This window comes from Crocodylus porosus, unplaced genomic scaffold (assembly GCF_001723895.1).
Source record: "Crocodylus porosus isolate Cpor-Errol unplaced genomic scaffold, CroPor_comp1, whole genome shotgun sequence".
Taxonomy (NCBI): domain Eukaryota; kingdom Metazoa; phylum Chordata; order Crocodylia; family Crocodylidae; genus Crocodylus; species Crocodylus porosus.
In genome coordinates, this window is record NW_017728925.1 from 10,309,448 (window position 1) to 10,325,433 (window position 15,986).

General features: G+C 46.4%; 2 protein-coding genes across 2 annotated transcripts in view; both read left to right on the plus strand.

Annotated features, from left to right (window-relative positions):
- The first annotated feature begins 552 nt into the window (after positions 1 to 552).
- Positions 553 to 14,440, plus strand: TBC1D13 (TBC1 domain family member 13). The gene is made up of 12 exons (XM_019540736.1): positions 553 to 634; positions 798 to 871; positions 1,675 to 1,715; positions 2,232 to 2,293; positions 2,614 to 2,713; positions 4,463 to 4,545; positions 4,743 to 4,902; positions 5,617 to 5,827; positions 6,574 to 6,737; positions 8,205 to 8,365; positions 8,714 to 8,771; positions 9,728 to 14,440. The coding sequence occupies exons 1-12, from the start codon at positions 612 to 614 to the stop codon at positions 9,791 to 9,793; spliced, it is 1,203 nt and encodes a 400-aa protein (XP_019396281.1). The 5' UTR covers positions 553 to 611; the 3' UTR covers positions 9,794 to 14,440.
- Positions 14,441 to 14,700: 260 nt separating this feature from the next.
- Positions 14,701 to 15,986, plus strand: part of ENDOG (endonuclease G) — a 7,274-nt gene continuing 5,988 nt past the window's right edge. Inside the window, exon 1 of the mRNA XM_019541109.1 lies at positions 14,701 to 14,712. Within this exon, the coding sequence (XP_019396654.1) occupies positions 14,701 to 14,712 (12 nt within the window). The remainder of the gene's footprint in view (positions 14,713 to 15,986) is intronic.

Consider the following 15,986-nt stretch of genomic DNA (forward strand, 5'->3'; position numbering starts at 1 on the left):
GTGTGCTCTGGGCTGGTAGGAGCTGGCCAAAGAACCGGGATTTGGGCCGTTTGGGTCGGAGGATTCTCATTCCATCTAAGCCAGGAGCAGGCAACTATTTTGGGCAGAGGACCACTTATTGAGTTTTGGCAAGCCGTCAAGGGCCGCATGACAGGCAGCCAGGGGCAGCTAAATATTAATTTTCTAATTTTTTTAGGGGCCCCGTGGGCTCGATAGAATGGCCTGGTGGGCCACATCTGGCCCACAGGCTGCATTTTGCCCACCCCTGGTCTAAGCAACATCACCAAAGACCTAAAAAATCTTTCTAGTGCCTCTCCCAGCGACCCAAGAGCAGGACACTGAGGCCCTCTCTGCCCGCCTCAATCCCGGGACAGGCCAGGAACGAGGAGCAGTTGGCATCAACCTGCTCCCAAGGCCCTAAAAAAAGGCAAGTCCTGCCTTCCGCACCTTGCCCTGTGCGCTCGCAGGCCCGCGCCTAGGAGCCCCCTAGTCGTCGCCCGAGGAGCAAGGGCTGCAGGACGAGCCCGGGGACGGGACGGGGCGGAACGGGGCCGAGTTTCCCGCCGGAGCCTTTATCTCGGCGCGCCGGCGCGGGGCAGCAGGAAGTCACCATGTCGAGTCTGCACAAGAGCAGGTGGGGTCGGCTCGGGCCGCCCCCGCCCGGGCTGAGACTGCGGGTTCCCGGGGCGGAGGGTGGGGGCAGGCCCCCCCGGCCTCTGCTGCATCCGGTGCCGGTCAAGATTGCGTCCTTTCCCTTCCCGCCCCGGGCCGGGCTTGAGCGCGCTCGTCTCTTGCAGGATCGCGGAGTTCCGGGACGTGCTGGGCGAGGCCGAGGTGGCTCTGCCGAAGCTCCGCGCGCTCTGCTTCAGCGGTAAGGGACTTGCCACTCAGGGGGCCCCGGGGGTGCGGCGCCCTTGCCAAAAGAGACCCGGGCGTCGCTGAGTGCTGGGGTCTAGAGCAGCCCCCAAGCCTGGCAGCTGTGGTGAGCAGGAAGGCCTGTGCTTCAGGCCCCTCCGTGGTGGAAACTGGGGTGTTGCTCTGCGGCGAGCGGTCCTGGGTGGTGGTTCCTGCCCTTTGGCACTTGCTTTCCTTCCAGAGCGGCTGTGCTCTTTCCAGTGGGCAAAAGGAATTTGAAACGTTTGGCTCGAGGAGTCACGCTCCACTCTAGAGGCCTCGCTAACGTTCAGCAGCTAATGCTGGTCTCTCCCTTGCCAGCTCTGTGAATGTTTAACAAAGCAGGGTGATTTTTAATGGATGTAGTTGAAAGAGATGTTTGCTGTTTCGGAGGCTTTGGAGACTTGCTATCTCTCGGTGCTGTCTGAAGCTTTGGTGCGCTGACAAGCTCTTTTTCTCCTGTTTGCCACGAAATGGCTACTAATGTCTTCACTTGCGAGACCCTGGTTTGTGCCTCGCCTGGAGGATTCTTCCATCCTCCGGGAGAGCTTGTCATTTTCCTTGTGCTTCGTTCAGTCTCCTGTTCCTGCAGGAGTGGAGTGTGCAGATGACTCTTACTTTCCTAGATTAACTCTTTTGGGGAACCTGGAGCTTCTGAATGTCTCTAAAGCTTCTTGCCTGCTAGAAACACGCTGCCCTGCTGTTCACTTGGTTGCATCAGCATAACACAGTGGAAGGGCTGGGGCTTACTGAAGTGACTCTTTGCCCGATGTTTCACAGGGATTCCTTTTGACGGTGGGCTGCGCTGCCTCTGCTGGAAGGTGGGTTTTTGCTTGGGGCTTTTCTCTTCTGTGAGTAACCCTCTGGATTGTTTTAATCTGGCAATGTATTGTGCACTGAAAACCAGAACCTTTTGATGGCTCCGACTGACTTATCACCACCTCGGGAGTTGCTGTGAATCTACAGCCCTTGATGATTCTCGGAGTAGTCAGAACAAGGGACTGGAAATAGCAGTAACAGTTCTCCCCACACAAACGTATCTATCTGTGGTACAAGCACAGCCCTGGTATTAAGCCAGAAGCTCAGCCCAACTAGAGTTTTGTTTCTTGTGTGGAAGGAATTCCACACACCTTTGCACAGAGTGATGGTAAAACATGACCCTTGCTCCTTCCCACTCCCCCAACTCTGCAATTAACCAGTGGGTGTTCAAGAAACTCCAGTCTTCCTCAAGGAGCCAGTTCAGATTCCAACAACCTTCCCCATTAGGTTAGCAGTCTTGGTGGTTTGTTAGCACTGTCTGATCCAAGGAGTAATGTGTGCTTGGTTCTTCTATTCAGATCCTTTTGAACTACCTCCCAGTGGACAAAGCAGTATGGAGTTCTCTGCTGAAGAAGCAGAGGTACAGAAGCCCTCACTTCCTCTTTCTTTTTGTCCTTACGTTACAATAGTTCCTAGTGTTTGGGGGTGGAAAGGGGAGCAGGCATACAGCACTTTCCTAAATAGTGGTGTAAACTTGGATGCCTTTGGCTGGAAGAATGGGTTTTTCATGCCCCTGTTGTCTTGGAGAGAGAAGCTGGCTAAATACCTCCTGGAAGAGGAAGGTCAGCTGTTCTCTGGCTGAGCAGGATGGCTCTGAGAACTCTGTCCAAGTTTAGCTGGATGTTTTTTTTCATTGTCACTTCCTTCCTAATATACATTCCTCCTCTCTCTCTTGTTAAGGGAACTGTATTCCCAGTTCCTAAAGGAAATGATTATCCAGCCTGGGATAGCCAAAGCCAACCTTGGTGTCTCCAGGGAGGATGTAACCTTAGAGGACCATGTAAGTTCATATCTTGGAAATTTTTCTTGCAGGTTTTGTACTGGATCCTGGCTTGATCTATAGAGTTACTGCTGCTGGCTTACAGAACAATAGTTTCAGGCCCATATCATAGGATGTGATGTCCCAAGGGAAGCATCTGTCACCTATGGCCATGTCCACGTGAGTGTAAATTTTTGTTTCCCCAGAGACAAGAAGCAGTGGCACACTTTGTGCTGCTGCTACTTGTCCCCAGGGAAAGCCTGTGCCATGCACCCTCTGTTGCATGGTGGTTACAACGGGTGGGGTAGGGGAGGCTGAGGCCAGCACTAGGCTGGCCTCAGCAGCCTTTGCTAGGGTCCTGGAGGCCTCCTGGGGCTGCAGCAGAACCTGGCTGGCAGCTGGAGTATGGCTGCCGCTGGCCAGGTTCTGATTTTCAGGTGGCATGCGCTGTTTGATGATGATGATGATTATTATTACCACCACCACCCCAGGGTCAAAAATCCCACTCCCTTGTGCTGCTACCTTGCAGTACAGAGAACAGCTGAATGTGGTACTACAGACGTGTCTGCGGCGTCACATACCGCACAGCTGTGCTTGTCTTAATGCGGCTGTGACTCCATAGCCTGTAGATTCAAAATTGTAAAGCCACTGTCCCAAGTTTCCTTTCCTTTCTCCCTTACTCTATTTTGCCTGCTTCTCAATGCACAAGACCTTAAGTAGGAGTAAAGAGTCAGGAAGGGGACAAGGAAAGCTTCTAGCACAGTGAAACTTTCCATGTAGCTTTTTTGTGCTTCTGTCCTGGATTGCAGTGTTGTAGATCCACCTGAAACCAGGATATTGGTCTAGCCATCAGACCAGGCTGCTTCCATGGGTTTTAAAAGCAGGAAGCTTTACTCTTGGTCCCAGCTCTGCCACTGATTTACTGTGACTGATCACTTTGCTTATGTGTTCTGATGACCTGTCTCTAGCGTTCTTTCAGAGTCCATCTACCCTAGGTTGAAGTCTCCTAAAAGATCAGACAGCAGCAGGCTGGGGTGTGATGCACTCCACGCTTTTACTCAGTCATTTGTTACCTTGACCTTTTGGGGTTCTTGAAATGTTCTTTTACTGCACTCTAATGATTTTCAGATGATTTTGTTAGTCTTCTTTGGGCACTGTTTGGAAAGTCTGCATGTTATCTTGTCCTAAATGTCTGTTAAGAGACTGACTATATGTAGGAAATTATCCTACACTTCCCTAGCCATGGGCAAACCGCAGAGTTTGTGTTCGGGTTTGTTTGTTTTTTAATGCAATGATCTTTATAATTTGGCAATGCTTCTCATGCTCTTATGCAAGTGTATCAGCTCTGCGCTAACGGAACAATTGGCAAATAGTGAGAAAATGTTATGGTAGTACGTACAGAAAATACCTTCTATGCATTATGAGAGGTTTACCATGAATGCTAATTTGCTGTAGATTAGTGAAGCCTGAATTCATATGCAAATTCACAGAGACCAGTGAGAATGAATTGCTCGTACTGCTCAGGACTGACCAAAAGTTGTTTGTGATCCAAGGTAGACCAGTGTCTACAAAGAACCCACATAAGCTGACAAGAGAAACAGAGCTGATGTTTGTCTAGCAAGTTGTGTTTAAACACACCGTGGCTAGAAAGGTGATAGATAGCACAGTTCTTTTGAATAGTGTAGGCACAGCCAAAAGGCCTCCACTCAGCCTGTGTAAGTTTGCTTGTAAGTGAACCTTTGAATTTACAGTGCTTTTGTCCTTCTTCAGCCACTCAATCCAAACCCAGACAGCCGATGGAATACTTACTTCAAGGACAATGAAGTCCTGCTGCAGATAGACAAGGATGTCAGGTATGTGAACAGGGTCTCTGGTAAAATGCCCAATTCAGTTGCACTATTGCTCTCCCTCTTCCCCACACCATGTGCCTGCCACTTCAGTAGTAACCAGTATTTCACATTACCAGGGCCCTTCTGTTTCACATCATGTACACACTCCTCTCCTAAAGTCCCTCTTTGAAATATGGCTTTTTCATCTATTCCCACTGTAGGAGGCTATACCCAGATATGGCATTCTTCCAGCGCCCAACTGAGTATCCTTGCTTGCTAATCCTGGACCCCCAGAATGACTTTGAGACACTACGCAAGCGGGTGGAACAGACAACGCTCAAGTCGCAGACAGTAGCACGAAACCGGAGTGGCGTTACAAATGTACGACTTGGCACTGAGCTTCTCCTACACTCCCTAGGATGGGGACCAGGCAGGTTAGGGAAGTACCACTTCCAAGGTACCCTTGCCAAGCTGTCTGCCAGGCTGGCTTATTTGAGAGGCTGGGTTTTCCTTTTTTCACCTCCACCTGTGGTGGGGGCTCCTGTGAACTTGGAGTGTGGTGCTTTCTTCCTTTCTCCAGGGGAACAGGCTTTTCTGAAGGGCAGTTTGGATGTAATCTAACAGGCTTGAATCACCATCTGCATAAAAAGTTAGGATCATCATGTTGTGGGCAGAGTAGTAAACAATTGATGATCCTCTGTAACCAGTGGCAGATGTTAAGCTCAAAGCATATGTGATTTGATCACTTCATTCTGCTTCCTCAGTGATTCAAGGTAGCAGATTGGTGCCTTCTTCCTACCTGGGGTGTAGTCTGCAATTTGAATTGGGGTAGCTGTCTGTCTTATGAGCCAGTGCAGCAGTCCTAGTAAGAGCTTTCTGGCCTAGTTTCCTTTATTCTGTGGACAAGTCTTCAGTGCATCATGCATGTGGGCTGCATTTAAGCATTAATAGCTGCCTCCTGATCATGTTGTTTAATTAGCTAAGGAGCATCTAGGAGCTGAGCACCTGAAGTCAATGTTGGCCCCACGTAAAGTGTTTTGTCCATTGAAACTGGGTGTCCAGATGTTGGGTTTTTTTTTTTTTCTTGCCCTTTAGGTGAGTTCCCCTCTCAAACCATCTGCTCCTCATTCATTGAGTGAATATGAAGTTCTGCCTAATGGTTGTGAAGCTCACTGGGAGGTGGTAGAACGGATCCTATTCATCTATGCAAAGCTGAATCCAGGGATAGCATATGTCCAGGGAATGAATGAAATAGTGGGGCCTCTCTACTACACCTTTGCTACGGATCCCAACAGTGAGTGGAAAGGTAGGACTGTACTTGAGTGATCTGTGCCACTTCTGTAAGGAATGGTTAAGAAGCAGCTGATGTAGACTCCAATGACTCCCAGCTTTTTCCTAGCAATGGCCTCTTTCAAAAGGGGGGTGGCTTGAAGTACTTGGAAGGAGCTTCAGGAGATCGGCGCTCTTCAGTACAGTTCTATGATGGTTTTGAAAATCAGTCTTTAAAAGTCAGTTTTGATTTCCATGAAGTCTGTACCATCATGCCTCAAAGTAGAGCAAATGGCCAATTTCCTGATGAATTTCACATTCCACAGCCTGTCTCCAGTTGTTATAAGAATGCTGTAGCTGTGAATAAATGTGACTTAAGGGTCATGGGGAAACTTACTGCTCAGGAGCAAATGCCAGCAGCTGAACCTGATGATGTTGTTCTGTTTGCCCCTGACCTGGTGTGAAGTGGAGCTAAACCACCATAACTTTTAAATCTGAATGGTGCTTGTTTCAAGTTGTCTGCTCCTGTACCACAGTAAAATAGTTGTGCCAGTGCTTCATGTCTCGCGTTCCAGGTGAGAATCGGTTTATTGTATGTCTAAAAGCCGAGGGCCAGAGCAACTGTATAAATTCAGCCCAACTTCATAAGCCAAGAGCATGTGGGACCCACCTCCTATTTGCATCTAGTACAAAAGAAGGAAAGATCAGCAAGGTTGCACTAACTTCCTTGCATGCCTTTGCTCCTTCCTCCATTCTTAGGTTTCTCTCCTTTCCTTTTTCCAGAACATGCTGAAGCAGACACCTTTTTCTGCTTCACCAATCTGATGGCTGAGATCCGGGACAACTTCATTAAGAGCCTTGATGATTCTCAGTGTGGCATTACCTACAAAATGGAGAAGGTCTACTCCACCCTGAAGGAGAAGGATGTAGAACTGTACCTTAAACTGGTGAGGACTTGGACATTTGTCTCGCTTTTGCTTGAAATGTAGTGAGGTGATGGGTCTTCAGGCTGCTTCCAGACCAGAGCTTGCTGGCTGATTTGAAATTTGTAACAGTGTTTTAAGTAAAGAAAAGCTTAATAAAAATCTTAAATAAAATGTAAAGCCAAGGGCTTCTGTCCCCAGGGATAGTCTGCCTTGAGTCCAAGATGGAGACCTACAAATGATGATGTGGTCTTACTTCATCAAATCAAAAACAAATCCCCTGGGTGTTGGCTTTTGTTGTCTGGTGTCCTAATAGCACTGGGTTTTTATATAATACATTGGCCGTGATGATTTGGTAATAGTACCAACCTGGACATGTAATAATGGTGCCACAGGAAGACAGCCTTTGAGGATTTCAGTGCCTGACAAACGTTTTGCGATATTCTGTAAGGTGATAGAGGGTTGCAGATCCTCTGAAATGCAAGATCTGCCTAATATTGCTGTGTAACATTAGATTTGGGATGCAAAGTGAAGCATATTACTTGTGAATTATTTTGCAGACAGAACTTCCCTCTGAAATTATCCCTGCAGCTTCTAGTGCAAACTTGGCTAGAATACAAGGTCTGTCTTATTGGTTTAAGAGTTACAGAAAGACACAAAGTGATCTTAATGTGGCTTCTAAGCGGTTGGGATCTATCTTGTATAACTCTTAAAAGAGGGCATCTGTCAGACCAGTGACATAGCCAGAGACGTTGAATTCTGACTTGGTGGGAAGGTGACCTACCTAGAAAGTGGTGTGGTCAGTCAGCAGCAGTTCAGCATTCAGATAAGCCTTTCAAGGAAGTGTCCTGATTCTCCTTTTAACTTGTGAAAACTGCACCACAGTAAGAAGTGTCACAGCTGCGGACAAGAGCTTTGAGTAGTGCTGTTGCTTGGCACTAATCAACGTGGAACTCTGCCCTGTCTTATTTCTTTAGGAGTAGGTTCGGATGACTAGGGGATTTTTTAACTTGTGGAAAGGAGAAGACATACTGTTGATTTCAACTGACAGGGAAACCTAGGACTTCCTGTGAACAGCCCCTTTCAAAGGGGAAATAAAGCTGAATGTACTTAAGTTGTTGGGATTGCATTTCAGGAAAATAAAATTTCCTTCATACCATGTGTGGAAAGCTGGAGGTAATTCTTCTGCTTTGGCCACAGACACTGAGGATAGAGGCATGCAGGGGGACTTGTCATTGTGCTCCAAGGACTTGAGTGGTGGGTCTGAGAAGCCTTTTGAAAGAACCTATGAATGATATCACAGGACAAGGCTAAGAGCCTTTGAACCAGAGATGAGTAACTATGAAGTACAGGCTACTTTTTTTGTCCATATCACTCCACCAGAAAGTTAGTTCTATGAAGTGGAGGCCAGGGAAGCAGGAAACAAGCATGTCCCTTGCTTGTAGTAAACTGGACGAGAAATGTTGACTCTGCCTCATGTCTGTCCAACAGCAAGAACAGAACATCAAGCCTCAGTTCTTTGCCTTCCGCTGGCTAACACTGCTGCTGTCCCAGGAGTTCCTGTTGCCTGATGTCATCCGTATATGGGACTCTCTCTTTGCTGATGACAACCGCTTTGACTTTCTTCTGCTCGTTTGTTGCGCCATGTTGACGTGAGTGCTGTAAAACCCTGGGGGGTTGATTTTTAGTGCCCAGCAATTCACACCTTCCCCCCTGAAACTGGCTCTTTTCTATGTTGGGTCATGTTGACATGGCTTGTGCTCCTTGATTTCCCATCTCCCTGTCTGAATCCAAAGATCTAGGGGTCTTGCTTGCACGGACATATGAGCAGGGTTCTGAGAAGAATTGTAATCATTTTTAACACCATATTTTTCATCAACATGGACTTTGGGTGGTGGTGTGGTGGACTGTCAGCACCTTTTATAGATAACTTCAGGGGCAACACTAGACATTGTTCTAAGGAGTCGGAAGCATATGGATTAATGTGCCCTCTCTTTCAGACTAATCCGGGATCAACTGCTGGAAGGGGACTTCACTTTAAACATGAGGCTGCTACAGGTAAAGATTAAATACAGCAGGAATGAGGAGGAATCTGAAAAAACTGTCAATGAGAGACTTGCCTTGGGTGCAATTCTTGCATATGGCAGCCTTCTCATCTGAGCTAGAATAGTTATGGGTGCCCCTACTGACGATAATGGGACAGGTCTGGAAAGCCCTTGGTCTGTTGGCTTCATGTCACTCCCATTAAGCTGATGAAGTATTGATTTTTTACTATAAACTTCTTAATTGGGGAATCCACTCATGACAAAATGATATTTCTGCTTACTGGCTGAGCCTTCACATGATGGGTCTCCTGGATCCTGCTGTCTGATGGGAGCTTTTTGTTTCTCTGACAGCAGCCTTCCCTCTTCCATGCCTTGTGTGCTGACAATGACATGGCCTCAGTATTGCTTATTTCAGGCTGTGTAGCTAGAGTTAAGAGAAACCTATAAATGCCATGCCTCTTGATAACAGTAGTAAAATCAGTCCCCATTCCAGAGCAGAGCAGTCCTCATTTCTAGATCAGTTTATTATCCTGATGGGATACCCAGCTTGCCAGAGAGAAGCATGACCATTAATGAGATCTCTTAATTGGCAGGAACAACCAAGTACTAGCAAGTGACTGAGGGAATTCTGTTTTATGTAGAGTGAAATACCTTTGATCCAAGCAACCAGCTTGGTCTCAACAAAGCAGTAGCCCTGATTCAAGTTTATTCCTGGGAACTTGGTCACTGCATCAAATCAACTCGCTCTCAGGACTAACAAATCTAATGTGCAATAGGATGTACAAGCCTCATCCTTACAAAATGGACAGGAACTTGCTTGTTTCAGGGGATTCTAACCCTGAAGGCAACTTCTGTCCCTAAAAACAGTCATTTGCAGGCTGGTGACCTTGGCCAGGCCAGTGTCTATCTTGTTTGTGGCACCTTCATGCCTTTTACAATAAACCACTTGAACTGATTCTCTTAATGCAGGACTATCCCATCTCTGATGTCCATCTGATTTTGAAGAAAGCAAAGGAGCTTCAGGATTCCAAATAGACCATGAGCCTGGTGGTGTCAGAGGAGCTGTGCAGTAGCATATGCTAGGAGACGCCCTCTTACAGTTTGGTGCGTTATCAGAGCTCCTGCAAGCCTCTGCAGGGCACTGGGTTTTGTGTTCTACCTACTGGCTTCGTTGAAGACTTCCTTCCACTATTTATTAGGTCATGGACTGACTATTCCCAGCTAGACAGGTCCTGCACTCCAAGTTTTCTGAATCTCTTAACTCCATGCTGCCTAAGCAGCTCTTTGTATCTTTTTTTTTTTTTTTTTTTTTTTAAATGACTGAAGTTTGGGGAGATAGAAACTGTTTAGCTGAGTATTCCTCAAAGTCTTACAAAACACTTTTTTGTGTCTAGCATTATGAAAGCATGTGCTCACACATGGGGATTTCTGTGATAGGGGAAAGAATGGGATGGATCCAGTGGAGTTTGGTGGGTAAGTAGAGAGTCTCCCTTGTAAACAGAATGTGTCCCACTCAATCAGCAGGATTCTGTGCCTGTGCCTGCACCTTGTTCTCTCTTGGGCATGCAACAAGTTCACTGTCCTTCTGGTGAGCGTTAGATGGAGCTCTGCAGTTCTGACCCCTTTCCATGGGAAGGAAGCTTTAAGAAGCTGGGGTGGGAGAATGCTATTATAGCTGGCTGCTTTGTGCAGTGAGATTATCTGCTCTCTAGTAGAGCCTGGTCTAAAACTGCCTTATCAAGGAGCTCTCCTTGATGATGACCTTACTTGGAAGTATTAAGTAGGGGTGTGGTTTTAACTGGTGAGTGAAACAATTTAACCAAGTCAAACAAGCCTTATTTTACACAGCCTTAGAGCAGGGGCCCTGCTACTGCAGAGAGGCTTCAGGTCTTGAGCTGTCTTCCATGCCACTTGTGTGGATTCTACATCTATTCCAAATTAAAGACAGGGTCTCTAATTGCAAGCAGGATTCTAAAGCACCAAGGGGCAGGTCTCCAGTCCTGTGCTGCCCAGACTGGAGTCTTCAGTGGGGACTTCAAAAGGCATAATGTAGGTTTTGCTATGAAATTTGGCTTTTTGTCTTTGAATGTTTGTAACGTTACCTAGACTACACCAAGCCTTTCAAACCAATTCAGTAACCTCTGGTCAGCATAACTTTTTCAGTCTGTGATAATCCTTGCTGGTAAGTGACTTGAGATTATAAATTAGATGTTGTGTGCATGTGCACACGTGCTGTCTTAGGATGTGATCCTTTTGGAGACAGAAGCAGTAAACTGGTAATAGCTGATGCTTTGGGATACTCTTTTTCTCAGAACATCTCCTGAAGGAATGAGTGCCACATGCTGGTACAGCTCCACCAGAGCAGGAAAACACTGTATTCCACGCAAATACAGTGGATTACAATATATCTGCATCATCCAAGATTAGTGATTGGGGCTGGGGCAGAAGGGACTTGCAGCCTGCAAGTGTCCTGGTGATCAGAAAGGGGACCCAGAGTGAGTGTCAAGTGATTTTTTTTTCTTTTTTATAGCGGTGGGAGAAACTGGAGCAGCTGAGTACTCCAGATGCTGTGAACAAACACTAACCCAGGATGCTTCCCACTGTCAGGACAGTGTAGAATTACAGTTGTTCAATACTGCAGCTGTCTCCTATTTACAATCTGTATGGATTTGTGTGTGTGTGCACATTGCTCTTATTAAAAGCTTTCTCAGAGCTTGCTTACCCTGCTGAGTCCCATTAGCAGATGAATCACAGTGCCCTGAGGTGTGGTTAGCCTGCTGAATGTTGGGCAAGGACTTAAAACGGCACTAAGGAATGATCAAAAGTCCTGTGTAAGCTAGTGAATGTAAGGGGGGGGGGCATGGGGAGGGAATGTCTTTCCCTTGCCTTGGCACTGGGGTTGTTAACAACTCCCTTAGCGTGATGCTCAGCTTTTGTGCTGCTTCAGCTTCCATTGACTGGAACAGTACAGAGGATGCAGTGGTGACATTTTAAACGAGTGTGAACTGGAGGGAGGATAGCAGGTGTGTGTGTGTGTGTGTGTGAAAATGCTACTTATCGGGCAGCTTCTTTCTTAAGCAATGGGAAGACTGAGAGAAAACTACAACTTTCAGCCAGTTAGTTGTAAGAAGTATGAGAAGTAGACATACCTGCACCAATTATTCCAGGAATGAGATTCTTGTGCTACACTCCTCTTGTGTTAGAGAGACCAGTGCTGAGTAAGTAGTCTTATAATTATAAAGCTGGCTGCTGCATGTAGGCATAGAACTTGAGGATTGGGCTGTCTGGCAAAACTCCCATCAAACTTCCCGAGGTGTGCTGCTTGGCCATTAGCCTGGGCATGCTGGTTATAGCTGCTTCATTTGATTTTTTTTTTTTTTTTAAGCACCATCTATAGGTTCCACTGCAGAACTTGAAAGACTTTATTATGCCTTTAGTTATCTGGGAGATGAACAAGTGTACGTGTAAGGTTGAGTTTCTCAAGTGTGAAACAAGGTGGGAGAAGAATGAGCACCTATGCTGAGGGGTGTTGCTGGTGTGCGTTTGTGTTCTCCCTCCCCCCAGTTTAAAAGCAGAGCATCTCTCCATTCCAGTGCAGCTAGTGAGACATGTTCTTCTTTGCACATTGCAAGGGCCACTTTAGTTGTCCAAGATCCTTGTTCCGGTGTTTTGTCTTTTTCCCTCCCCTTGAGATGGTAAGGGCTGCTGTTTGGTTCCTGAAGGAATAGGGAGGTTGTCAACAAGGAATTTATTCTCTTTCTTTTTTTTAAATGATATTTTGAAGTTTAATACTGCTAGCACTTATTGGTACTGTGGCTTGTTTCAGTAGTGAGGAGGAGATGCACAAACACTCTGTCTCTTGTAAGCTCTTTTAATTAGTTAACTTGACTTTTCTTGAATTGTTTTGTAGCTGGACAGTAACTAGTTTGTAGTTGAGTCCTCTCACATGATCACAAAGTAGCTGCCTCCACCTTAGAAGCAGACTTCTCCCTCCAAAGCCTGTTCCGTTACAGGAGCAGCTGTCTTGGCTGAGGCCAGTAGCGGCCCATAGTTGCTTGTATAATGTGACACGACATCATGGAATCCAAATACCGTGTTAGTTAGGATACTTGCTTAGCTTCATGCAGCACACCTAGAGCTCTTCCCAAGAGCAGGACCACTGCCACTGTGGAGGCATCTGTCCTCCACTGGGGTGGGGGGGGGAAACAGCGCACTGGTCATAAGGAAGAAGGCCAGGACCCCTTCCCTTCCCTTCCCCTTCCCACAACTTTGTGCTGTGGATTCTTGCAGCCTTGGCAATGGTCAGGAAAAGGAAGTGGAGAAATCTAGGGATGAGTACAAACCTGGGACTGGCCATGTTTTTTATAAAGAGAGTTTTTTTGGAATGAGTGTCATACACGGGTCAATATGTTGCCGAGTTGTTTTGTTTTTGTGGTCTAAACTGGAATTTATTTTTAGCTCCACAGTGGATAGAGTGAAGGTCAGGAGCTGCTGTAAGAAATACAGGGGTATTTTGGCGTGCAAGGGCTCTTTCTACTTTAAATTTACCTTTTTTGTATGTTTTAGCTACTTTTTTAAAACTTTTCTAAAATGCCCTTTCACAGAAGATGGGGTGGGGGGGAACCACACACTAGTAACCTCTACAAGTTTTCAAGGAAAGTAAAACTTACTTTTCTCCTCTTCAACTGGAAAAAAAAATCAAGACATGAGATTTGAGATCATGTCATTTATGTACAAAGCTTTCCCCCTACCCCCCAGCCCTTTGCTCAGGTTTAGACACTATTTTTTCCCTCTTCATGCAGTTCCTTTCCATTTAAATTAAGGGCTTTGTACAAAAATGATCTGTTCTCTATACAATGCAATTCACCCTTGCCACAAGTTGGGCTAGGATCCTAAGCTGCTATATGTGATGAACTACAGTGGTTTTTTTTTTTTTTTTAAATGCCCTTTCCTTTGGACTGTGAAAAACCAAGTGAGTGTGTGTTAGTTGGATGTCAATAGCATTAATTTCTGGTCTTCTGTATTCCAAGAGTCTGTGTTACAGCAAAGTTGTTCTGCATGTGTAAGTTATCCCCATTGCCACCATATCCTAGGCTCCCCTCCTGTTTGTGTATCACTCCTAAACTAAACTTTTTATTATCTAGTTCCATAAAATCATGGTCCTACTGGGCTAGGGAACAGGGGTTGTATGGTACACCCCTCACTTACAGGGCTGTCTTGCTCTAAACTTTAACTAACATCTGGGTATATCCTCCAAATACAGATATTCTCACTAGGTCACACTATCAAGTTAAGTTTTTACATGTAGGCTGTTGCATGACCTATTACTGGAGCTGTGCAAATGCATCAGGAGCCAAGATGTACTGGGACTGTTACCCCCTGAGGGTGGTAAGGATCACTGGACTGGTAGCAGCAAGGGCTGCGTTGGTAGAAATGAATGATTGTCAGATCCATGGAAGATGCTCGCTGGCTCTAAGTGCAGGGAACAAAAGCACGTGGCTGTGCAAAGGCTGGCCAAAGGCGGAAATGGAAGAATCCTCCATGACCAAGCTGCTCCTCCTGCCTGTGCTGATTTATAATGTTCTGTTTTATTCCTGTACATCTCACATGAGCTGTGAGGCGTTCTTGTTTCCATGATTGCTGTTCTTTTTGATTTGTCTTAATAAACATTTTCTCTTTGCAAAGCTGACTTGAATTTCTCCTCCCCTTGCAGGAAGGGGTAGGTGGCATGCAGGTGTCCTTTGCCCTGACCCAGGCTGTCATGTAAAAAAAATTTCCAACCTTTGTTCTGTGTTTTTTCTTCTGCTGTTGAAGAAGAGCAGCCCCGAAGCCTGAACTTTTAGCCCCTTTTCTAGTTTCTGGAACAAGCTTCCCTCTGCAGCCAGGAGGCACAGAGGCAGCACGTATATAAAGCCCTGGAGCTGAATGGCTCCCATTTAGCCATGGCCTTGATTGTATGTGGGTCTACTGCCTTTTAAAGCCTTGATCTTCTCTCATGGGTGGCACAGCCCTCTGTTCAGGCCCTGGCTGTGTCTGCAGGCTCTGGCATCATTTCCCAGGGGAGGGATGACTGCAGTAGGAGCTGGTGTTGCCCCTGCAGAGGGAGCAGATGGCAACATCAGGCAGGATGGTCCTAGGTCTTAAATATGGAACTATGGTGTTGGAAGCTCAAAATGATCATATTTTCTGAAAAACTAAAAATATGTGAATAAGTATGCAAATAAGCCTTATTTACTTTGTATCATTCACTGTAAGCCTCAGTGAATGTGTGACCTGGCTCATCAAAGTTGAAGGAATTTTTTTTTTGAGGTGAGCGGTCATAAGGTAAGACTCCCTGAATGACTTGGCTTTTGCATGTAGGGCAAGCACCACGTATCTGGGTCTGTGAAGGCAGTTCTCCTTAAGGGGCCAGGGGATAACTTTTCTTCTGGCATGGTTTACTACCCACTGAAGTGTTGGGGCTTCAAGCCCATTTTATAGGAAGGGGGAGGGTTGCTTCTGTGGCCTTACAGCTGAGCAGGCAAAACTCAGGGGGGGCATCTGAACCCCAAGTCTCCAGGCATGGGCCTGCAAGTAGGATGCCTGCCAAAAGACATTGGAAAGGACTGAAGCCCCAGGTGGAGTAGAGGATGTTGCTGGCTGTAGGGCCACTTACGGTTCTGGACTGACTCATGGTTTTGGAATTGATTTGGCTTGGAACAGGAAAAAATTCTTTAAAACCCCCCAAAAACCAACTTGGGTTTTGTGTGTGCTGGGCCTATTGGATGCCTCCAAAATGATGGGGTATCCAGGTTGCAGCTCTTTTGGTTCAGAGCAGGGGTGGATGTGGCCTGCCCAGCCAACCTATTCAGCCAGTAGGCGCCTTTAATGTTACTTTTCAAGTTTTTTTAATCTGCCCTAGGCTGCCTGTTGCATGAGCCTGGATAGCTTGCCAAAACTCAGTAGGTGGCCCTCCACCCAAAATAATTGCCTGCCCCTGGTTTAGAGGCAAAGGAATCAGGGCTCCTGGCAGAGATGGCATTTTTTATTAGACCCACTTTAGATTTGCGGGGGAAAAAAAAAGTGATTGCAAGAAGGGCGTTTGTGACCGGAAATTTTTAAGTAAATCATTTAGATTTTTGCAAAAAGTAGTACTAATCATAACTGCGAACTTCCGGGCACAACCCCGCTTCTTGCGATGAAGGATTTTGCAAAGGTCTGGCGGGGCTAATGGAGGCCAGGGGCCGGC

Coding starts and splice junctions, on each gene's coding strand:
- TBC1D13 (XM_019540736.1), top strand. CDS start 612: ATGTCGAGTCTGCACAAGAGCAG. Junction 635..797: donor TCGAGTCTGCACAAGAGCAG/GTGGGGTCGGCT, acceptor CGTCTCTTGCAG/GATCGCGGAGTTCCGGGACG. Junction 1,716..2,231: donor TGCGCTGCCTCTGCTGGAAG/GTGGGTTTTTGC, acceptor TCTTCTATTCAG/ATCCTTTTGAACTACCTCCC.